The sequence below is a fragment of the Apodemus sylvaticus genome, chromosome 12 (genome assembly GCF_947179515.1).
Source record: "Apodemus sylvaticus chromosome 12, mApoSyl1.1, whole genome shotgun sequence".
Taxonomy (NCBI): domain Eukaryota; kingdom Metazoa; phylum Chordata; class Mammalia; order Rodentia; family Muridae; genus Apodemus; species Apodemus sylvaticus.
In genome coordinates, this window is record NC_067483.1 from 97,447,859 (window position 1) to 97,471,894 (window position 24,036).

General features: G+C 48.8%; 1 protein-coding gene across 5 annotated transcripts in view; it reads left to right on the forward strand.

Annotated features, from left to right (window-relative positions):
• Positions 1-24,036, forward strand: part of Ptpn14 (protein tyrosine phosphatase non-receptor type 14) — a 147,512-nt gene that overhangs the window by 112,143 nt on the left and 11,333 nt on the right. For all 5 annotated transcript variants that reach the window (XM_052200026.1, XM_052200029.1, XM_052200027.1 and 2 more), the window contains exons 11-17: positions 1,951-2,008; positions 5,125-5,203; positions 8,369-9,852; positions 13,288-13,431; positions 14,894-15,112; positions 18,690-18,818; positions 22,080-22,314. In XM_052200026.1, the coding sequence (XP_052055986.1) occupies positions 1,951-2,008; positions 5,125-5,203; positions 8,369-9,852; positions 13,288-13,431; positions 14,894-15,112; positions 18,690-18,818; positions 22,080-22,314 (2,348 nt within the window). The remainder of the gene's footprint in view (positions 1-1,950; positions 2,009-5,124; positions 5,204-8,368; positions 9,853-13,287; positions 13,432-14,893; positions 15,113-18,689; positions 18,819-22,079; positions 22,315-24,036) is intronic.

Here is a 24,036-nt window from a genome sequence, read left to right on the forward strand (position 1 = left end):
CCGGGGATGTAAATGCCAGAGAGAGGCTGCCTTTCCACTCCCACCGTGGGCATAGCCAAGCAGGGTAGAGTATTGCTGTTCAGGAGGTGTCGCTGGAGAAAGCAGACGCTCAGAACTGGATTCCCAGGTCAAGGCAGAGTATTTTCTTCTTCCTTGCCCCACAGCCTCTTTCAAATCGGGCACTGCAGTTGGTCACTGCCAGGGTCTAAGGGTACAGCTCATACGTCTCATAGTCTCAGCCTACCAGCAAAGGTAGGAAAGATGCGTTAGCAGGCCAAGCAAGGGCATAATCTTGTCTTCTACAGACACACTGTCAAGATCACCCCATGCATAGGAGTCTATTATGCTTTTGCCTTTGAATTTGGCTGGTGGCCTCGACACCCTCAAGAATTCTGTAGCTGCCTCCTGTGAGGTGGATATGAACCCCTTTCATAGTTCCAGTCTTCCGGTTCCACCGTTTCTCAGCAAATGGATCTTTGCTGTGTTGGTACTTCATGTGTCTTCTGTGGTCTGTTGACTGGCATGCGTGAACAGCATGTGTGACGATGAAAACCAAGACCCCAGTTCTGAGGGAACTCTGCCAGGGAAGCACTCACACCTCCTCTCTCCCTCACACACATTGAGCTCTGTCCACTCACCAGCCCCCTCAGGCTTGTCCTGCAGGGTCTGCTCCTGCAGGACTGGTCCTTGCCAGCTGGATGCCTCCCTCCAGGGTTCAATGGCTGCACCTTTGACCTGGGGAGGAAGAGTTGGAGCACCATGCTTAACTCGGGGATGCTAACGCTGAACCTGCCCAGCTGCTAAAAGCTCAGCATTACTGCATTTGTCTCCATGCTCTCACAAAGTTTTTCATCAGCAAGCTAGTGGAAGCCTGAAATCTCCAGATAAGGAAAATCTTTGAGGAATTACAGCTCAGTGAAAAGTCTGTATTTTGTTTTTCTTTTTGTTTTAAGCACCATGTGGCCCTCCTGATATCTGTTCTCAAGGATGGATACCCTCTGTTCCTGCTCTGTTCCTCTCTGCTATTATTAGGTAGATGCTGGAGAGCTCTCTCTGTAACAGACTTGTTAGGTTGGGGACATACCTCAGTTATAGAATATTTGCCCAGCATTTGCTGTCTTTGGCCCCTAGCATCAGAATTTAAAGCAAACAGATAAGACATCTGGCTTGGTCAACATTTGCAGCATGTACCATCTTTATGGGATCAAAATTAAAAATATTTTCTCTAGTTTGAAATTTTATTTAAACTTGGAAGCATTTTAAAAATAGTTTTATTATGCCTACAGGTACACATTGGACACTTAAAAGTCCACGTGCTGTGATGTTTTCTAGTCTTTATTTCTCTCATGATATTTCTATAGAAATAAGCCTCATTCCCTGGTAATAGTGAGAAAGGATTACAGCAATATGTGTTCTGAACATTTTGAGGATAAAAGAAGAATGGCAAAAGGGTTTATAGTGTTGATGTGTAAGTGTGAAATGTGTGTGCTCTGTGTGCTCTGCGTGCAGGTGTGAACTATACGTGCTGTGTGTGCAGGTGTGAAATGTGTGTGCTGTATGTGCTATGCGTGCAGGTGTGAACTATATGTGCTGTGTGCTACTTGTGAACTATATGTGCTGTGTGTGCTATGTGCAGGTGTGAACTGTATGTGCTGTGTGTGCTATGTGTACAGGTGTGAACTGTATGTGCTGTGTGTGCTATGTGTGCAGGTGTGAACTGTATGTGCTATGTGAGCTATTGTGCAGGTGTGAACTATATATGCTGTGTGAGCTATGTGTGCAGGTGTGATCTGTATGTGCTGTGTGTGCTATGTGTGCAGGTGTGAACGTGTGCCGGGAGGCAGGCCTCACTGGTCTGGCTTGTCCCCTCCTTAGCCTTCCTTGTCTTTCTGACCTTTTGTTCTTTTGATCAGCAATAGTGATGGCTCTCATTTTTAACCTTTCATATAGACAGTCAAACTCTCCACCCCCGATCAGACGCCAGCCCACCTGGAGCCGGTCCTCACTGGTAAGTATACTCCTCAGTCAGTGGTCTGGCTGTTTGCATAAAGGTTTGTGTTCCGGAATTGAGGGGCGGTGACTAAGGGCACCATGACCAGGGGACATTTGCTGGCAGTATAGAGGCCATCTTTCACTTGCAGGAGGTGTGATAATTATTGGCTCGCTGTGTCCCACTCTCCCATGGACACCTCCCTCCTTTCTACATGGGGTTCGAGGTGCTCCCCAGGCTTACTCCAGGCCAGAGTAATCATCCCTTCAGACCGTTTGCTCATCTTTCTGGTGACATGTCCCTGTTGTAAGTGCCACACCGAGCAAACCAGCCAGAAAATGCATTTTAAATGAACAATGGACTCTGTATAGCAGACAGAGAGGTTGGGCAGGACATTTCCTAATTTCCAGGTGTCAGTCAGTCACCCCTGCCTTCGACTGCTTTTCTTACTCCTTAAAAGCTGTTCTCTTTCCTGGTGACATGGCCGGGAAGCACAGCTGTAGTCCTGCTTTAGGCTCTTCGTGTTTAAGGATTACACACGGGTGACAGGAGAGATCTGCGCTTTCTTTTCTGCTTCCCTTATCACAGCTCTTTGAGGCGTGGCCTTTTACAGATAGAGCAAAGTGTGCTCTTCGTACTCTGCTGCACGTACAGGTCCCTGGAGCCGATAGACCGGAGCACCAAAGGGAAGTTATTCTCTGTATCCAACGTGCACTTCTTCGCCTGTCTTCAGCTTCCCTCTTAGAAAGTTTGGAGGTCATACGTAACAACAGACTCTTAGAATTCTAGAGCTGAGCCACATGGGAATTCCTAAGCCCGCCTGGCTGTTGCTGATGTTGGTGTGACTCTCTCTGCCTTGTCGCCCTCCCTCCGCTTTGGCGATCTGGAAGGAGCTTCTGCGTCTTCCCCGGGAGCACAGGGTGTTTGCTCACGCACTGGTCTCCACTCTCCGTTGTTAACACTGTCCTGTTGTCTGCGTCTCATGTTCTTGTCGGTGAGATCAAGTGTCACTGTGCCTGTGAAATAAAATGACAGACCCCTTGTTCTCAAGCAGTCTTGGGATCCACAGAGCCTCCCTTTTTTATTGGGATGAATTGGTCTACAGGAGTCTGAGGTCTCTCTTCACCCTGTCCTGTGAGTCTGAACAGACTACAGAGTCTTAATGGTCCTTGCTGATAAGTATCTTGACTTCCTTGCCAATCAATCTGTCTTTCTCTTTTAGGATGCTTGTTCTCATGGTTTTGTTTTTGTTTTTGTTTTTGTTTTTGTTTTGTTTTGTTTTGTTGTTTTTTTTTTTTTTTTTGTCTTTGTTAAATTGACACAGACCCCTGGATATACCTGATATACAGAGTCTCATTTGAAGATTTGCCTCCATCACATTGGCTTGGGCATGTCTGCAGGGCATTTTCTACATTGCTAATTGATGGAGGAAGGCCCAGCCCACTGTGGGAGGGTGGGTCGGGCTATATGAGAAAGGTAGCTGAGTAAGCTGGGCAAGCCAGGAAGCAGAGTTCCTCCCGTCTCTGCCTCAAGCTCCTGCCTTGAGTTCTGTCTTCATCTCCTCAGTGGACTGTGACGTGTAAGCAGACAGATACTTTCCTCCCCTAAGTTGTTTTTGGTCATGGTGTTTTTATCACAGCAATAGGAACCAAAATAGAACCTCTGCGTTGTGGCATTTATTTCTGTATTAGTCAATCTGGGAAAAGATACTAAAATAATAAACAAACAAACAAACAAACAAATAAACAAACAAATAAATAAATATTGGAATAGATTGGGCATTGACATAGTTTGGTAGAAGAGCATTTGCCAAACATGTAAAGGGTGAATGAAAAACCCTCCCCTGTCACAAAACAAAAAAAGGAAGAAAGAAGAAAAAAGAAGTTAAATTAGCTATTATTGGTTTTAAATTATTATTGTAAACTTAGCGAACTTCATAAAGACATTTATTGATTTATTTTAAAGGAGCAGGAGGTGGCCATAGCCAAGCTCTTTTGTGTTTCTGCTTCTGTTTCTCACATCCCTTCACCCTCATTCTCTCTCAGTAAACAAAGCAGACAGTCCATCCCCACCATGGGAAGTATTAGTTGGAGTATGTGTTATCGACAAAAGGGATAATACTTTGAAATTGCAATCTCTAAGGCCATCCATCAGGACTTGTGGGATATTCAGAAGTTCCAGCCCCCCTCCGCACCTGGAGTCCTCTCACCCAGGTTCACCCCGTGCTTCTTTCCTCTCTGATTCCTCTTGACTTTTGAATCTCATCTCCTTCCTTGGTACTCACTATGTGGACCAGGCTGGCGTTGAAGGCACAGATATCCACCTTCCTCTGCTTCCCAAGTGCTAGGATTAAAAGGTGTGTGCCAAAAGCCCAGCTTCCGAATCAGTTATCTCGAGATCAGAGCTGTACGGCTAACAGAGGTAGAGGCAGTCTGTCCTCTCTGGTGCTTTATATGTGTTAATCTCCCCCCACCAGCCCCCTCCTCTCGTCCCCTCCTCGACCCCCTGCACAAGAAGTGTGCCCTCTTCTGCAGCAGGAAGTGGTTCAGAATGGTCTAAACAGCCTCATTTAAGACTCAGTGGGAGAGATTCTGCATTGACTGGGAGGGTGTCCTTACTGCCTGGCCCATGCCACGTTTTCTTCTCTAGTACCATTGACACTGTGTGCATCACATATTTGACTCCTATGTAATCTTGCCACCGTGCCAAGCTGGATGCAGCCCTGACCCTACAGGAGCCTCCCGTGGTGCTGTACACTGGGACCATGGGCTCTGCTACTGTGTAAGGAACCTGTGGGCCTGGGAGGGAGCTGGTTTTGGACAGAACAAAGCAGATTCCTTTTCTGTTTCTTTGAGGGTGCATCTCTTCTGATTACATCTATTACAAAGCCAATGCTTGAGAGCATCAGATGGCTGCTCCTGACTTGGGGTGGATGGCCTCTTCTTCTCTCTGGCCTTGAGCCACTTTTTGCTGTCCTGAGCTTCACTACCAGAAGGGAGCTTAGGTCTGTGGAAGACAGTGGCTCAGAAGAGCCGCCTGCAGTGATGTAATGTGCTTCCCTGGGCGTCGGGGTCGCTTTCTGGCGTCTCCCACCAGTCTTCGTGGCGTCCCCAGCTCTGTTTTTTCTGTTTCAGCCAAGGCAGCAGCCGTATATCCTGCCTCCCATGCATGTGCAGTGCAGCGAGCACTACTCGGAGACCCATACTTCCCAAGGTAACTGTAGCTCCTCTTCCTCCTCCTGCCTCTTAAAGACAAAAGGCTGGGACCTAGGGCCCAGCACAAATGCCTGCTTGAAGATATCAATGATGGTTTGATGGCAACACTGTCAATGTCTGATCACGGTGGCTACATTGTCATTGTCTGATCATGGTGGCTACATTGTCATTGTCTGATTACATTGGCAACATTGTCATCTGATCCCAGTGGCAACTTTGTCATTATCTGATCACGGTGATAACATTGTCATTGTCTGATCACTCAGTGGTGACCTTCAGCACATCAGCTGCCTGGGAAGAAGCTCCTAGGCCAAGTGGAGGCTGTGGTATTGTTTCTTCCTCTTCCCTCCATTCTTAGTGGGCCAGGCCTGGGGATGGCTAGTTCAGCCCTCCCCAGGGACTCTCTTCCCCCTCAGTGTCAGGACCAGCCCTTGGAGCAGCCACGTGGTGATAGGGCGACTGGGAGAAACTCACCCTCATCATTCATTGCTTTTCTTAGTCTCCCTTCTGGCCCTTTCACCATGTATAGGGGCAAGAATGAGCATGGATCCAGTGGTCATGAGGTGTCAGTGCGAGGCTGGGGACTTGGCTGTGTGTTGTCTCATTTGATCCCTACTGCAATCCTGAGCTACTACACTTTCCATAGAGAAACTGTGAGACAGATGTTAGCATTCAGATATCACAACACATACACTCTCTGTCTCTGTCTCTGTCTTTATGTGTGTAAGTGTGTGCATCAACATGGTAGGTACGCACACACACACACACACACACACATCTCTGTGAGTGCCTATGTGCATGCGTGCGTGTGCATCAGCATGTGTAGATGCACATCTTGTGTGTGTAGGCCAGAGGCCCATGCTGGGGGTTTTTCCTCCAGTCACTTTCACCTTTTGAGACATTTGACACTAAACCTGTCACTCACCAGTTAGCTAGATTGGCGGTGAGTGGGTCCTCGTGTCTCCTGTTTCCCAACCACACAATGGTGGGATTCCAGACACTAGTATGTATACTGAAGATCCAGACCCAGGCTCTGACTTCCTGCTGAGCCGTCATCACCCTAGCTAAGTTCGTGTTATCTCTTTTATCAGCAAACCATTAAACTCTTTTATCACGTAGCTAGCTCCATCTTTAAAATGACAATCAGAAACCTTACATGCTGCATATTTTATGAGTCCTAGGTGTCTGTTACCTTCTCCTAGCTATTCTGAAGTTGCTGCAATTTGAAGGCTGGAGCATGAAACCTAAAACAAGACCCTGTTCAGTGCAATCATACTTTTTAGAAACAGCCTGGCAGAGCTACCCCAAACCCCATCAGAGGTGGATAAATCCTCATACCTTGCTCTCCTTGTTTCTCCTGCCTTGATTTATTTTGTTTACACTTCCTTTTCAGATAGTTGGATTTTTTTAAAAAAAGATTTGTCTATTTAATTGTATATGAGTGTATATTGTATGAGTGCTTACATGTGTGTGATGGTATATAAACCATTTGAATTATATACCATTTGAATTATATACCATTTGAATTTAATGCCCATGGAAGCCAGAAGAGCATGGCAGATCCTCTAAAACTGGGGCTACAACAGTTGTGAGCGTACACGTGGGTTCTGGGAACCAAATCTGTGCGTTTAGTAGCTCTTGAGTTGGGGAGGAGACTCAGTAGTAGTCTTAGTTGGGGTGTCTATGATAGAACACCATAATCAAAATCAACTTGGAGAGAAAAGGGTTCATTTTTACTTATAATCCTCAGGTCAGACTCCATCACTGAAGGAAGTCAGGACAGGAACTCAAGGCAGGAGCTGACACGGAAGCCAAGGGGAGCTGTTTATTGGCTTGTTTCTCATGGCTTACGCCGCCTGCCTCTTTAGACTGCCAAAGACACCTGCCCAGGTAGCACATCCACAGGAAGCTGGGCCCTCCCTCCCACACTCATCAGGACAGAGCCTCACAGAGCTGCCAGTCATGCGGAGGCATTGTCTAGATTGCTGTGTCTTCTTTTCCATATATAAAGATTGACATAAAAGCTAGGCAGTAGAGCAGCTAAGTCACTAGCTGCGCAAGCGTGAGGGCCTCACACAAGTGCTAAGGCGAGGCTGCTAACCCAGCTGACGTCCAGCCTGGGCTGTGGAGGTGGGATGCCCTGAGCAAGACGTCTAGTGAGACTAGTAAATGAGAGCCGTGCCTGAGGGAGTGAAATACGAGTGACCAAGGATCTTCTCAGCACAAACAACATTCCTCCATGGAAATGCATGCCCATGCCCCCACAAATCGTAGGCCCCCACAAACATGTATGTTCCCACATACATGTAAGCCCCTATATACACATGTGTCTCCACATTCAAGCATGCCCTCACATACATGCATGCCTCCATATACACACATGCCTTCACATACATTTATGCACCTACATACACGCATGTCCACACATGCTTCTACATACATGCATACCCCCAAACGCATATGCACTCACATACACATATGCTTCCACAAACACATATGCCTCCACACACTTGCATACCCCTACATGGCTCCACATACATGTGTGCCTCCACATACATGCATACCATAAGTACACATGAAAACAGCTTTTGTGGCCCTTTCAGCTTTTGTTTCTTTTATAGGAAGAAATCTTGATGGTGGAGCTAGAGGGCAGTTTCAGGAACACCTTGAAAAGCTCCTGATTCTGGCTCTGTCATCTGTGCTGGCCACGCTGTCAGTCTCTCAGCTTTCTGAATCCCCAGCAGTCTGTTAGGTTAAGAGCCCTTTTCTGATATAGTCAGACCCAGCAGTTCTGAGGGTGGGGCAGTTTCAAGTCTATTGCTCTATTAAACCTTTGACTTCCTAGCCCAGATATCCGGTTCTGCCCCTAAGCTATGCACAAGAGGCCAGTTCTCCCCAACAAGTGGCTCATTGTTTGAATCTAATTATAGCAAAGTTGAGACTGTGCCTAGGCGACACCCACTCTGTACACTTTCTTTGCAGTGTGCTCTGACATGTTCTATGCATGTTATGCCAGAGAACAGTCCTTTGGGACATGTGTGATGGGGTTAAGGCTCTGCTCTTTAGGACACGTTTCGGTGATTCACTTGAGGGACACAGGGACGACTCTGTTGAGACAGGGCGGTGTGTGGTGCTTCATGTTGCTCTGTTTGACTTTTTGCAGACAGCATTTTCCCCGGGAACGAAGAAGCCTTGTACTGCCGTTCTCACAACAGCCTGGACCTTAATTACCTGAATGGCACAGTCACCAATGGCAGCGTGTGCAGTGTTCACAGCGTCAACTCCCTCAGCTGCTCCCAGAGCTTCATCCAGGCGTCTCCGGTGTCCTCCAACCTCAGCATCCCCGGAAGTGACATCATGAGGGCCGATTACATCCCCAGCCACCGCCACAGCACCATTATCGTGCCGTCGTATAGGCCAACCCCAGATTACGAGACGGTCATGAGGCAGATGAAGAGGGGGCTGCTGCACGCGGACAGCCAGAGCCGGTCTCTGCGTAACCTCAACATCATCAACACCCACGCCTATAACCAGCCCGAGGAACTGGTGTACAGCCAGCCGGAGATGCGGGAGAGGCACCCCTACACAGTCCCATACGCACCTCAGGGGTGCTACGGTCACAAACTTGTCGGTCCATCTGACCAGATGAGCCCCCAAAACTGTGTGATGCCTAGTCAGCCAGGGGCCAGCTCCATCTCACACACCGTGAGCACTCCAGAACTGGCCAACATGCAACTCCAAGGAGCACCACACTGTAGCACCGCCCACATGCTCAGGAACCATCTCTTCCGGCCACCACCCCCTTACCCTAGGCCCCGTCCTGCCACCAGCACCCCAGACCTCGCCAGCCACCGCCACAAGTATGTCAGCGGCAGCAGCCCTGATCTGGTGACTCGGAAAGTGCAGCTCTCCGTAAAGACCTTCCAGGAGGACAGCTCTCCTGTGGTCCATCAGTCTCTGCAGGAGGTGAGCGAACCCCTCACCGCCACCAAGCACCACAGCGGCGGTGGCGGCACAGTGAACAAACGCCACAGCCTGGAAGTGATGAATAGCATGGTTCGAGGCATGGAGGCCATGACGCTGAAGTCACTCAATATCCCCATGGCGCGCCGTAACACATTTCGGGAGCAGGGCCCTTCCGAGGAGGCGGGCGGCCATGAAGTACACGGTCTCCCCCAGTATCACCACAAGAAGACATTCTCAGATGCCACCATGCTGGTCCACAGCAGTGAGAGTGAGGAAGAGGAGGAGACCCCGGAGGCGGCCCCTCAGATTCCGGTGCTTCGGGAGAAAGTAGAATACAGTGCCCAGCTGCAGGCTGCCCTGGCCCGCATTCCCAACAGGCCCCCGCCTGAGTACCCAGGGCCAAGAAAAAGTGTCAGTAATGGGGCATTGAGACAGGACCAGGGGACTCCCCTTCCTGCCATGGCCAGGGCCAGGGTGCTGAGACACGGACCAGCCAAGGCCCTCAGTGTCTCCCGGGCTGAGCAGCTGGCTGTCAATGGTGCCTCTCTGGGTCCCTCCATCTCTGAGCCAGACCTAACCAGCGTGAAGGAGCGGGTCAAGAAGGAACCTGTGAAGGAAAGGCCCGTGTCAGAGATGTTCTCTCTGGAGGACAGCATTATAGAGAGAGAAATGATGATTAGGGTGAGTGTCCCCACCACTCCCAGGTCACTGAAGGTAGGAAGTCCCGGAGCCGGAGGCCTGGAGGAGGGAGGCTTCAGGGAGTGTTTTGGGATTTGAGGAATTGTGGGCATTTCAGGCAAGAGTGATGATGTCACCAGAAGTCAGGGATGCTTTTTCAAATAACACCTTCTGTCTCGTTGTCACTCCTGGCTTGTGGCTGGTATACATGGTACAGGAACATAGTGACTGGCTTTGTTCTTGAGGAGTTTACTACTGGGCACTGGGCTCCAGTCCCCGTCAGATCTGCTCTGTGAGAAGCGCACACACAGGTGTACATACATGCACTGTACATGCATGCATACCACATACGAAGATACTCTACTTTGCTGTTGCAGATAACCCTTCACTGGGATGCGCCCAGCCGAGAAAGCTAGTTCTGTTGTTGGGGCAACACTACATGGTGATAGATGTGTGTAAACAAGAAAATAAACACCTCTTACAATGAGAATATTGTTGGATTGTAGTTGCTGCTGGAAAAAAAAATTTTCCCCCGATGCTGCTTTTCCTGGAAATCCTGATCTCCTTAAAGAGTCACTCATTCAGTCACGTAACTACCCGAGCCAACGCACTTCCTTTCCATTGACCACTGCTGCGCTGTCAGGTAGCTGGCCCTCGGTTAGGAGCCCGGAAGACTCCTCACATCACATTTGCTTTGTCGGAGGTCATTGGGCTCATTGCTCCGCCTTCTGCACTCATCCTTGGGAATCAGCTCAGAGGAAGGCAGGGAAGGCCAGTTTTCAGAAGCCACACCGCTGGGTTCAGAGGTCAGATCCAGCCTTGTTACCTTAGAACAGCCGGGAGGCCGCTCAACCCAGAGGTTCTGGTGGTCAGCAGGGCGGAGACATCCAGGGGCAGCACGGATGACCTTAATGCTTCTTTGAAGATGGAGAGGGAGGTGGTAGAGTTTGTACCTGTGCCTCTGGGATTTTAAAAAACAGCACAGCTTTGGCTGGGGGTGGAGTGAAATGCGGGGGTGGGTACCACAAGGAGACAACTTTCCCAGGCTGGAAAAAAGTAATCCATTGGTGTAAAGTGATGTCTCAACACGTCTTGGCTCCAGGCCTCCAAGAGCGGCATTCGCTTCAGGAATCCATCACTGTGGGCATTGAGCTTCCAGGCTGGCCCTGCCAAGTTGAGACTTAACAATGTCCACGTGGTCTTGTAACCTCGTCTTGGTCATCCCCGTCTTCTTACCCTGATTAAACAGATAGCCTGCAGCCGTGGCCCTGGGGCCGCCGGGCCTTGCATGGGAGCATCACCCAGACTGAGAAAGAGCCAGGAGCAGTTTTCTGCTGGTCCCCTCCCCCCAGTTCTGTTTTATTCCAGGACGGTGGATCATTCCGACTGGCAGATTCCACCAGTTAGCTTTTCACTCAAGAACATGACTGCCCACGTCTACCTTCCTTACCCTGTGAGACGCCTCCTCACCCAGCCTCATACAACTAGGAGTTCATAGGCTGCTCACTCCCCTTGCTCAGTGTTCCAACCTCAGAGAAACGCCAGGAGGTCCAGCAAGAAGGCCATCCCTGCCAGCGGCTCCAACACCCGAGATGGTTCTTGTCTTGAAGTCTGTGTTTGCACTCACTGGCCTAGGGAGCAACCGCACAGCCTCCATACTCCTCTGTGTGTGGAGAGGAGGAGAGCAGGCTCCTGAAGTCACACCAGACCCCCGTACTAAGAGAACAGAGAGAAACCTTATGTCCTTGGGGCCTGGAGTGGGAGGGGTGGGTATAGGGAGAGCTCAGTGGCTTCTAGTGTGGCGAGTGGTTCAGAATGCTGCCACTCGGGCCACCGCCTTGAAGACACTTCACACTTTCCAGCCTCCAGGCGGGAGTCAGGCGCAGAGGCAGGGAAAGCCAGCTCAGGCCAGTTCACTCATCACTGTGTCTAGTTCTCTCCAGGTAGCTAGTGAGCCTTTCCCAAGGTTGGCAATCCCTGTCTTCGGAGGCAGAGGGGGGAAGATTGCTTATAGGTTTGAAGACACCCAGGGTGACATAATGAGACCCTGTCTCAAAATCAAACCACAATAAAACATTTGAAGCATTTCAAAATTCAATGACAAGAGAGGACAGGAGAGAGAGAGAGAGAGAGAGAGAGAGAGAGAGAGAGTGAGAGTGTGTTACCTTTCACCAAACTAAGCTAATAATGCAAATAAATCCCAAGTCCTCCCGAGGGCCAGCATGGTATGGAGCCGCCAAGGCCAGGCCGTTCTTGTGGTCTCAAACCCGCCCTTCGGCTTCCACCACATCGTCACGGCTCGCTGTCCTCTCCGATGCACCCTTCGCTGTCCGTGGGTCAGCCTGTCATCAGAGCAGTTGTCACCAGATGCTTGTAGGTAGCATCCCATGCAAGGTTGTCCCTGCCACCCCACCACCGCCTTCTCCAAGAGCATGGCTCCATCAAGACACCTCCTCTGGGAGTTAATTAATAAACAAATAAGAAACCAGGCTGCCGCTCCATCCATAGGACGCACAGGCATCTACAGACTGGCATTGCTTCAGAGCACATCCAAATGTTCTTTTTCACAGTGATCCCTGAATGTCTAAGACACAATGATTTTCAAGAGCTGTGCCCAGTAGGCTGCCAGCAGTAAACAGACGATTCAGATTCACACCCCTGCTGATGCCAAGGTCACAAGGGCGTCCAACAGTGGTCCCAACATCCAGCCCTGACTACACCAGGTTCAACCTAAAGATGAGGGAGATAGAACTTGCCAGTCCACACTCCAGGCAAGGCCTCCAGTGATCACTGTTTTTTCTTAGCCCTGGAGGAACTCAAAGAGCAGAGGCTTGGTGGTTTGTCATTTGTGGCCAGCCCGGGGTGCTGGTGACCTTGTTAAGTCATGGTAGGCCCTGTTCTGGGGCTGGCAAAGCAGATGTCTTGGGGGCAAGAATAAGTGTTAGACTCAGGTCTTCAGTCTGAGCCTCTCAGAGTGGTTCCCCTTTTGCTGGTGTGTGTGGCACTATTAATCAGCATAGTAGCTGGCGGGCTTTACCAGTGCAAAAGGCCTGTCCTTGGGAGGGACTCCCGTGGTCTCTGTGCTCCTCCATTTTCTTTCTCCGGTCTTCAGCCTATTTTTTTCTAAAGTGTATTGTATGAACCCCTTTTTGTTCTCTTGCAACCCCCCTTCCTGCCGTGTCAAAGTATATTTGTTAGGGAGTCTGTCTTTATCTTTCTAATGTATGAGTTAATTAAGAATAAAAGCCCTAGGGTCCTGTAAGAACGGGCTTCCCTGGGCATGATGGGAATAATGGGAAGGCTGTGTTTGAATTCGCCCCTCTGGTGGTGATGTCTGCATTCCTTGGCCTGGGAGTTACAGATTTGGGGAGATTAAAACACATTCCAGACTTCCCCTGGAATTATAAACAATGAGAACGTGTCTTTTCTTGCCGAAAGAATCTAGAGAAGCAGAAGATGACGGGCCCGCAGGCACAGAAGAGACCGCTGATGTTGGCAGCGCTGAATGGGCTCTCGGTGGCCCGAGTGCCGGGGCGGGAAGACGGTCGCCATGATGCCACCCGAGTCCCCATAGACGAGAGGGTAAGTTCTGGGCTTGCAGGTGTGACCTGTTCTCTGTCCCTCCACATTCTTCTCTGCCTAGACCTGTCAGCGCTGCTTGCCTCATGGGTTAATTCTTTCGGTTGAAGAAGACTCGTTCAAGTGTGCGTGTTAGCGCTGACCCTTTCCAACATCTCTTCTCTCTTCATTCTGGTCTCTGCACTTTATCAAGCTGCCATATTGATGCTCGATTAAAAAGCCTAGCCCCTGAGGCGGCTCAGTGGGTGTAGGAGCTTGCTGCCACGTGAGATGGCCTGAGTTCAGTCCCTGGAACTCATAGTGGAAAGAGTGGGCCGGGCCGTCTTCCTCAGGGTGTGCTCTGACCTCCTCACAGCTTGCTCCCCTCCCCACATAAACAGTAAGGACAAAGGACCTCCACCGCCACTGCCGCCACCAGGCTGCGCAAGAGCTTATTATTTCCTTGCTATTTTGAATCATAAGGAGGTGATGCAATTATCAATTCCTTATGCATTTTGTAAGACTTTACTATTTATTAAGGGCAAATGCAAATTTACCTTACGATGTGATTGACATACTTGCTTTCCTCATGCAGTTGAATCCGAATATGTACTCATTTTAGACATACTGAAGGCTGATGAGGGGGAAATGTTAAAAAAGAATCTTTATTTTCTACGATGAAGCCATTAAGTTTCTAAACCTACAGAAAACTCTTTTTGTAAGATGAGACAGTTTCTCCAAGCATCATGCTCTGGTTTTAGGTTTTTGGGTTCCTGTGGTCCCCTTCGAGGGCTGCAGGATGACAGGACCCATAGCTCCTTGGTTAGGTATTGCGAACTTTGATCCTGTGTTGCTGTGGTGGAGAAAGGGGCCTTGAAACTGCCTAGCTTGTTCTCAGGAGGCCCAGAAACTAATTTTCCTGTGTTCACTAAGTAACAGAGTGTTAGATTTCTGCCAGCAGACACTTGGCATTAGAACATTTCTTGGATCAGACATTTTCCCAATTGACACCACATATTTTAAATTAGTACTTCAGCCAAGGAAGTGCAAGGCAGGGCCTTTGTGAGGGTTAATCCTCAGCCCTCTACCACCATGAGCTGGTACCTTCCTAGGGTTTGATTCAGTGAACCCTGCTGCGGGGTGGAGGAAAGGATGCTTGGACAGTTGAGAATAGCAAGGAGTGAAGCAGGCAGGAATAACTGAAGCACAGAGTTTGAATTTCAACTTAAGCCAGGCTTTGCAGTATGTATGTAGCATGTAGCCTTGCAGTATGTATGTAGCATGTAGCCTTGCAGTATGTAGCTGAGTGAGAGGGGAAATTGCTGTCACAGCAGAGAGACTTAGCAGCAGGTAGCAGTGAGGGTAGCAGAGTGGCTGTAGCTGGGCACCCACTGATTCTCCGCCATCTTGAAATCCCCTAACTGGGAGTACTGACAGCCTGCTCACTCTGTTGAATTGAGAGAGCTGATGCCTCCTTCCCTTGCAGCTCAGAGCCCTGAAGAAGAAGCTAGAAGACGGAATGGTGTTCACAGAGTACGAGCAGATCCCAAACAAAAAGGCCAATGGCATCTTCAGCACCGCCACTCTGCCTGAGAACGCGGAGCGCAGCCGGATCCGAGAAGTCGTCCCTTACGAGGAGAATCGAGTGGAGCTCATCCCGACCAAAGAGAACAACACCGGCTACATCAACGCCTCCCACATCAGGGTGAGGGGCATGTCAGGGCATACAGCAAGATGCCTTCCAGGCTAAACTACTTACTGCAGAGAGCCTTTCTGATGTGCTGACCTGCCCCAAGCCATGGAGAGTGCGGTTGTCCTGTTGCTTTGTGACTCACAGGTGGTGGACATTGGAACAGTCTCAGCCTTTATTGTTCCTGGTGCTTTTACTCTGTTCCAAAGCAGCACAAACTATTGTTTCTTCTTTATAATACCACAGCCCAAATCTAATTTCCAGTGCTGTGCGCAAGAGCCGAGTGATCTGTCTTTACACAAACACTGTTGGCTGCACAGCAGATCCTTAATCATAGTGGGCGTGTGAGGTTCTTTTTTTTTTTTTTTTTTTTTACTTTTTTAGATTTATCTGGTTTTGTTTCATGTGTGTAAGTGTTTAAGCGTTTGCCTGGATGCATGTTTTATGCTGTGTGCATTCCTAGTGGCTGTAGAGGCAGGAAGAGGGAGGGCCTCAGATCCTTTGGAACTGGGGGTTTGGAGGTTGTGAACTGTCCTGTGGGTGTGAGAAGCTGCAAGAGCAGTCAGGGTTCTTAATCTGTCGGCCATCTTCACCAGCATGCTGTGTGTGGGATTTGCTAATGCCTTGGACTTTATGTCTCAGTGTGTCCTAGCTTAGCTAGACCTTACAGTTCAGAGCTGTGAACATATGGGTTCCTAAACAGCTCACCTTCCCCAGTTTTTGTAATAACTCGACTTATTTCTTTAGAACACGGCTCTCAATAGGGAGTGTGTTTCAAAGGTTCTTGCTTGGTCAGTGGGTACACGACTTTTATTTTAGTTAAGTTTAGTTTAGTATACTTCATTTTATTGAGATAGAGTTTCTCTGTAGACCAGGCTAGCCTCAAACTTAGAGATTCACCTGCCTCTGCCTCTCAGGTGCTGGGAGTAATGGTGTGCTCCATCACTACCATCCAGCTGGGTATAGGGTGGTTTTTGTTTTTTTTTAATAGGGTGTTTTTTAACCAACACAGTTCGCCTGATTGATCTGAACGATCAGGAGCTTTGAGCTCTTACTTTCCTTGGACTTTTCAACTCCGGTGGAATTGCCAGAAGTCTCCTTCAACCCTCCTAAGGTGTAGTTAGGCATCTGTGCTGTATGTCACTGGCAGCCAATTTCCATATGGGATGTGATGGTGTGGTATAGTGTTTTTATGCATAGGGCATAGACAGGATTGTAGATATGCATTTAGAACATACGGGCATTTTTTTGGCTCTTATTTTTGAGAAAGAGAACAAAACTAATAAAATAATGAATGCCAGGAATCTCTTCAATAAACCAACGATGGCATCAGTTAGATTAGGAAATAATCAGCAGAATAACACACTCCAAGATGAGGGCTCCCGCAGCTGCTTCCCGATGAAGTGCTCTGAAAACCGTACAGAGAGACACTCTCCTGGCCTCTTCCCTTGGCCCAGTCTCCTTCCCATTTTCCATCTGCTCTTTGGAAACAGCTGTCACTCCACATAAACAGCGCCCTCCGGGTGTTGTTACCCGAGAATGCCGTCCCTTCTGCGATATTCTCTGGATTCTCCGAAACCTACATTTCGTCCCGCGGATCCAGGGTAGACGTGGGTGCATTTCAGAGGCCCAGATTGCTTGCAGGAACTTGCCCAGGGTTTCTGGAATTGAGCAATATATTTCGCCACTGTTTTCTCCCCTGGGTTCCAAGCAGCAGTTAACACAGAGGAGAATGGTGTCTTCCAGAGGGGGAAATCACATGATATTCTCCAAAGGGGGAGTCACATTGGTTTCAGTGTGACTTTCAATGCTCTCCTGTCAATACCAGAGTAGGCAGCGTCTCTGCAAGGTTTATGGTTCCTGTATGTTAGGTACCTGATAATTTAAGGGCCTAGTTCCACAGACAGGCCACATTCCCCCCACCCCACCCCTGACTCAGTCTGTGAATGTTTTCTCCCACCAGTATGCGGAAAGTGGGTTTCCTTGCCAGCTCTGACCCGAACATGTCTTGTGTAAGGAGACAATAGCTGATGTTATTCTTGCCTGAATCAAGTTTGTATATAGTTTCATAAAATCAGTGAGAAGAAAAGTCTCAGACACTGTCCCCTCATTGCTTCTGGGACCCTCTGGGGGTCTGCATCACACAGGTGTGTCAAGGGGCCCATCTTGGTCATATCAAGGCACAGGAAAGGAAGAGAGGGGCAGGAAGTGTTCACCATTGCACCTTGAGAGTGTGACCTGCAGTTCTGTGGGCTTGGTCTTGCCACTGGGATGTTTTTGCATAGAGACTTTGCTTTTATTAAAAGTCTGCCATATAACCCTGTTCTTCAAAATCGGAACCACAGCTCTTTAGTGGTTGTGAAACTGATCTAGTGGTTATAATCATGCATAAAGTTTAATAAAATATAGACTGATGCATGAAATATATAAGCATACATGGTACAGGTTAATATAGCTATTGTTTCTGTAACTTAAATTTCTGTTAATTTATTCTTAGGTATGTGCATATACCCTTCTGTACCTATGAGTTCATATGTGTATGTTTTATGTGGTATATATGTGTGTGTACATGTATGAGTACACTCCCTCTCCTATGCACAAATGGAGGCCAAAGGTCAACATCAGTTATCTTCTGTATCATTCTTAACCTTATTTTTAATTACCTTTAACATTTTTATTATACTTGTTTTGTGTGCCCAATGTCTGTGTGTGTGAGTGTGAATGCAGGTCAGAGGACAACTTTGTTCTGGGTGTTGTGATTATAAAAAGATAAAGGGTATAAGAATATGTTCTATGAGAGTGTGGTGAGGTGTGGGGGAAGGGTATGTCTCGGTGGGCCCATGCCAAGGCATCCCTTCCCCCTGAGGGACCAGCCACAACGGTATAGCATAGAATAGAGTTTATTCAGGGCATGGGGAGGGGAGTTAAGAGAGTGGTAGAGGCAGAGAAAGTCAGAGAGAAGGAGAGAGTAGAGAAGAGAAGTAGAGGCTGGCCATGTAACTGTGCCAACCTGTACCTGTTGCCAGGTAACTGTGGGGCGGAGCTTAGACAGAATTCTAACAGTGGGAGTCAAACCTAGGGCATCAGAGTTAATGGCAGGCACCATCATCCAAAGAACCTTCTCACCCAGCCCCTCCGCCTTATTTTTCTGAGGTAAGGTCTTTGCCTCGACCCAGCCTCACTGTTTCGGCATGCATGCTCAGTGAGCCCCAGGGGCCATTCTCTTCAAGCTCCCCGCACTGGAATGATGGCACACAGCACCATCCCTAGCTTGCTCGTGGGCACTGGGGACCAGAGTCAGGTCCCCACACTTACGCAGCAGGCGCCTTTCCCACCACGCCCTCTCCTCAGCCCGTATGTGTGTTTTCAGCCTGAACTAATGATTGTGTGCTGCATGTAATAAAAGATCAGGTAAGTATGACCTGATACGCTTGCTTTAGCCAAAAAGTATTCCGGTGCAAAAATGTGTCCTCTGTTACTTACGGTTTCTGGGATTTTAGGATCGCACCAATCCACTTGGTCCAAAAGGAGTTGCAATGGAAGGTCGTCCCAGCCACTTGGCCCACTTACCGGTGTGTTCTTCTGCTTGCAGGTGGTGGTCGGCGGATGGGAATGGCACTACATCGCCACCCAGGGGCCCTTGCCACATACGTGCCATGACTTCTGGCAGATGGTATGGGAGCAGGGCGTGAATGTGATTGCCATGGTCACTGCAGAGGAGGTAAGGAGTGGCTTACCTAACACCCTTGTCCTAGGGAAGGGGTGGTCAGAAGGTGGGCCTGGTGCCCAGGACTTTGGCTCAGCCTGCTCTATGCTACAGCTCTGTGTTATTAAGTATCCATTGCCTGGTACCATAGCCCCCTCTTCCTGTGTGTGTGCATGAGTGTGTGTGTGTCTCTCTCTGTGTACACAAATGTGTGTGATGTGTGTGTATTTGTGCATACATGTGTGTGCATGTGTTTGTGCATGTGTGTGCATGCATGTTTGTGTATGCGTGTGTGATGTGTGCGTGAGTGTGTGCACATGTGTGGTGTATATGGGTGTGTGTTTGTGCATGCATGTGTGTGTGCATGTGTATGTGTCTGTGTCTGTGTATGCATGCATACGTGTGTGTACATGTGTGTGTTTGTGATGTGTGTGTGCATGCATGTGCATGTATCTGTGTGTGCATGTGTGTGTACATGCATGTGTGTGTATGTGTGCATGAGTGTGTGTGTCTCTCTCTGTGTACACAAATGTGTGTGATGTGTGTGTATTTGTGCATACATGTGTATGTACATGTGTATGTGCTTGTGTGTGCATGCATGTTTGTGTACGTGTGTGTGATGTGTGTGTGAGTATGGGCACATGTGTGGTGTATGTGAGTGTGTGTTTGTGCATGCATGTGTGTGTGCATGTGTGTCTGTGTCTATGTATGCATGCATGCATGTGTGTACATGTGTGTCTTTGTGGTGTGTGTGTGCATGCATGTGCATGTATCTTTGTGTGCATGTGTGTGTACGCATGTGTGTGTCTCTGTGTGTGTATATGTGTGTCATGTGTGAATGTGTGTTTGTGCATGAGTTTGTGTGTACATGCGTGGGTGTGGTGTATGTGCATGTGTTTATGTGTGTGTGTACATGTGTGTGTGTGGTGTGTGTGTATTTGTGTGTGTTGTGCTCACTTCCTTCCCCAGAGATAGTTTACAGTGGACTCTTTCTCTCTTCGCGTTTTCCCTTGTGACATAGTTCAGTACAATGAAAACCAAACACAGAATCAAAAAGGACTGAGCTTGAGTTCATCCAGCGGCCGGTGTGTACTCCACAGAGCAGTTCAGTCTGCTGAGTAAACCCGCAGGGCCTCCCACCTCCGGTGCTGCCAGCCCCTCACGCCATGGTGCTTATCAGCTGAAAGGAGACCCGAGCCCTGCATAGGAAAGAGCCTTATTCTTCAGGGAAAAGAAACAGAAACTTCCTTTTCTTTCTTTGCCAAACCAAACACAGGCTCTCTGTTGTAGCTGTGGAGCGGTGCCTGTGGTGTGCAAGCGTGCACCTCCCGTGCACGCCGCGCTGCCTGCTCAGAGTGTGCCGACATGGAGGAAGTGTTGGGTTTCCTCTGTCGCACCCTCAAACACTTGCCCTCCTCCCCTTGTTAATCCTCATGGATTCCAGATTATATTTTCAGATTCAGTTACGGAACTGGCTTCACGCGTTTTACCAAGACCCCTGGTGTTGTGAGGCCTGGTTTCCACCTGTTACTTCAGGGCTGGGAGCACAAAGAACTGGGGCCAAAAAGCCAAGTCATGGCCCCACCATGACCACTAGTGTCCCCACCATGACTGTCAATCACCATGGCCACCAATGACTGCCCCAGGCAGTTTATTTCTGGAACAGTCTATGAAGAGATTTGTTGAACATGTCAAGTTCTTCAAGTTTAAATCCACTTCCTAGTGCTCTCTCTCTCTCTCTCTCTCTCTCTCTCTCTCTCTCTCCTCTCTTTCTCTCCCCCTCTTCCCCTCCCTCTCCCTTTCCCCCTGCCCCTCCTCCTTCTCCCTCTCCCTCTCTCTCCCTTTCTAACCTTCCTCTAAGAAAATAAATTGTAGGACTGACGAGATGACAGAATAAGGCAGAATCTGGTGACCCATGGGATAGCCAAGGATGTTTCAGTTTGTAAAATCCAGAACTGACTTGGACACTGCAACAAATGTATGTTTGCATTCTCAGAACAGCCCACTTTTAAAAAACTATTTATGTATTTATGTGTTTACTTATTTAATATAAGGGCATTAGAGGCTCACATACAGATGATTGTGAGCCACCATGTAGGTGCTGGGATTTGAACTCGGGACCTCTGGAAGAGCAGCTTGTGTTATTAACCGCTGAGCCATCTCTCCAGCCCCAGAACAACCCACTTTTACAGGATTGGTATAAAAGCAGAAACATACTGGGGACCTAGGGAGACTCAGTCAAGCCCAGTGGGTCCAGACAGGGTGACTTGTGTCCCCCAAGGATGTGTCACCTTACAAGCAGGCACACTGATACGTCCTTTATTTAATCAATTATTTAGCTGTCTGCTTTCAGACAGGATCTCAGGTAGCCCAGGTTAGCCTCAAACTTGCTTGCTGTGTAGCTAAGGTTAACCTTAAAGTTTTGAACCTCCGTCTCCACCTCCCACGTGCTAGGATGACAGGCACACACCACCTCACCTGGGTTGTTCAATCCTATGGATTGAATTCAGTGCTTCATGCATGCAATAGATGCACCTCTAGCCATCGGCTGGGCGGAGTCCCTGCACGCTCACCGCTCCTTACATCTTTCGACACCCAGCCTCTTCACCCATCCCCTCCTCAGCCACCAGCCCCTCCATGCTTCCCACCTCACACCGGGCGATTTCTGAACTGTGCAAAGTTGAAAAATGAAATAAGGCTTTGTGAATGGTAGATTGTGCGTGGTCTCAGCAAAGATGTTAAAAATTGGGAAGGAAAATGGCACCAAAGTGTCTCTTCTCTGCTTTAGTTGTAGGCTGAGCTGAAACAAGCCGGCCAAATGTGCGAGCAGCTCCGGGTGATAGTGATAGGGGCAGCGTGTTAGAGAGAGCCCTGGGTTGTCGGCAGCAGGAGAAGCAGGCCTGGAACGATCACCACCGTGCGCTGCTTACCGTTCTCTGTGGGATGACATCCATGCTCTCTGTGGGAAGATGAGGCCCTTCCTGCCTCCTGGCCCTGTGCCGCCCTCTCTTGCTCCTCTCCTGACACCCTGCAGGCCTTTCTGGTTCTTGCTCACACTGTGGTCTTTCTGTATGTCAGTACTTACTGTGTTCTATCTAAATTCCCTACAAGGTGACCGTCGCTGTAAAGGGAATCAGCCTGCGCCCGTACCTAAATGATCCACCCCGGTAGACACTGCACAGAGCCCTGTGGAGATGTGACTTAGAAACTGCTGCCTGCGCTCCTGCTAGAGTTCATGCCTGACTTGTTTCTGGTTTGCTCTTGTGTGTGATTCAGGAGGGCGGACGGACCAAAAGCCACCGATATTGGCCCAAACTGGGGTCGAAGCACAGCTCGGCCACCTATGGCAAGTTCAAGGTCACCACAAAGTTCCGGACAGATTCCGGTTGCTACGCAACCACAGGGCTAAAGGTGAAGCATCTGCTGTCCGGGCAGGAGCGGACCGTGTGGCACTTGCAGTACACCGACTGGCCCCACCACGGCTGCCCAGAAGACGTCCAAGGGTTTTTGTGTGAGTTTTCCCCAGACTGAGTTTTGTCGGTAGCCGGTCAGTTGAGGGGTCTGTGGCCATACCTACTCTTAAGCAACTTGAGTGTTATAATACTGAGGTCCCCTCACCTCTGCCTAGGACAGAGGAGAGTAATAAGTATCTCTTGTTCTGTTCACATCTTATGCAAGTCTGCAAGAGTATGATAACCGAATTCTGCACCCATTCAGACTTTTAGTGTCTCGATAATCATAACACTCTGTAACATGGATGAATCCTGAAGACTGCACACCAAGTCAAAGATGGCAGACAGAAACATATAAGGACGGTGGGATTTGCCCTGCATGGGACACCTATATCAGACGAATCCATTACATGTATTTTTTCTTTTCAGAGCACAGCTATTTTTAAGATACTGATTCATGAGAATCAGTATGGGTGCCGTGTATACCAGGTAGTAGCCCAGGGAAGGTAACCAACAGCAAGTAGGCATACTATGCCTACCACGGAGGCCTACTATGTGCACAGAGGCCCACTGTGTGCAGAGACCCACTGTGTATGGAGACCCACTGTGCGCGGAGGCCCACTATGCGCGGAGGCCCACTGTGCGCGGAGGCCCACTGTGCGCATGCTGGACAACACCAGAACCTTGGGTTTATTTTCGATATGTATAGAATCTGCCGTAGGGTCTGAGAAGGCTCCCAACAGAGATGAGGTTGTCAAGATCTTGAAAAAAACGCTTCTGATGCTTTGACAGAAGGATTCCGTTTACCACTAAGATGGGGAGGGACTTCGAGGAGCACAAAGAACACAGAGTAGGCCAGCAATGGGGCAAAGAATCCACAGCCTCGGAGAGTTAGGTAAGCAGTTGTCTACCCCAGCTGTCAGTGAGGTAGGCCTGACCTCTCCAGAGCTTCCCACACTCCTACCAGCACTAATAGTCAATTGAGAGAATCTTCTGCTGGTGGACTAGTTATGAAGTTGTCCCTAAGAAGAAACTTCGGGTTAATGCCCGATTGGCTTGATGATTGACAGCTCTGCTCACAGTCAGGGCCCACAAGACGCTCTGAAGTGCAGTCAGATCTTTAAGTCTGAGCCGCTCTGAGGGATGACAGTTTAAGCTACCAGAGGATACAGGGCATCCCTTTAAAGAGTGTGGGTTGCCCAAGGGTTGATTTTGTAAGAATCGTGATGTAGTGATGTTGTATAACACATGGAAACGCTGGCTGTTGGAGCGTCCAAAGATCCTATTTTACTTGTTACATGATTATGGCAAAAAAAAAATTAAGGATCCTGTGGCTGTTTTTCTTTTGTTTCCCTTTGGGACAGTAAACAGACCTTTGTTCTGGGCTGGGCAGCTGCTAGAAGCTGTGAGAATGTGTCTTGAACCCTCTACCCACAGGCTTGTTGTCCCCAGAAGTGGGGTTCATATTGAATGGTCACATAACTTTGTGGAAGTGGATTCCCCTAAAGCCTTTTTTTTTAACATCTGAAAATGAATTCAGGACTTGGTTGGCATTCACCGATTCTGTGCCCGGGAAGAGGATGGGGCAGGTGGCTGCTCTTTCCCCAACGGGAATTGGCTCTGACAGGCGGGCATTTCAAGGGGACTTAGCGGATGCTCTGATCCTAGTCTGTTAGTAGTATGAAATACTGTAAGTAATGTCTAGAATCATCTGCTATGGGGACTTGGGGATTTGCAGAGAGGGAAACAGAATTTAATTTTTTAAAAAAGAACTATTTAAA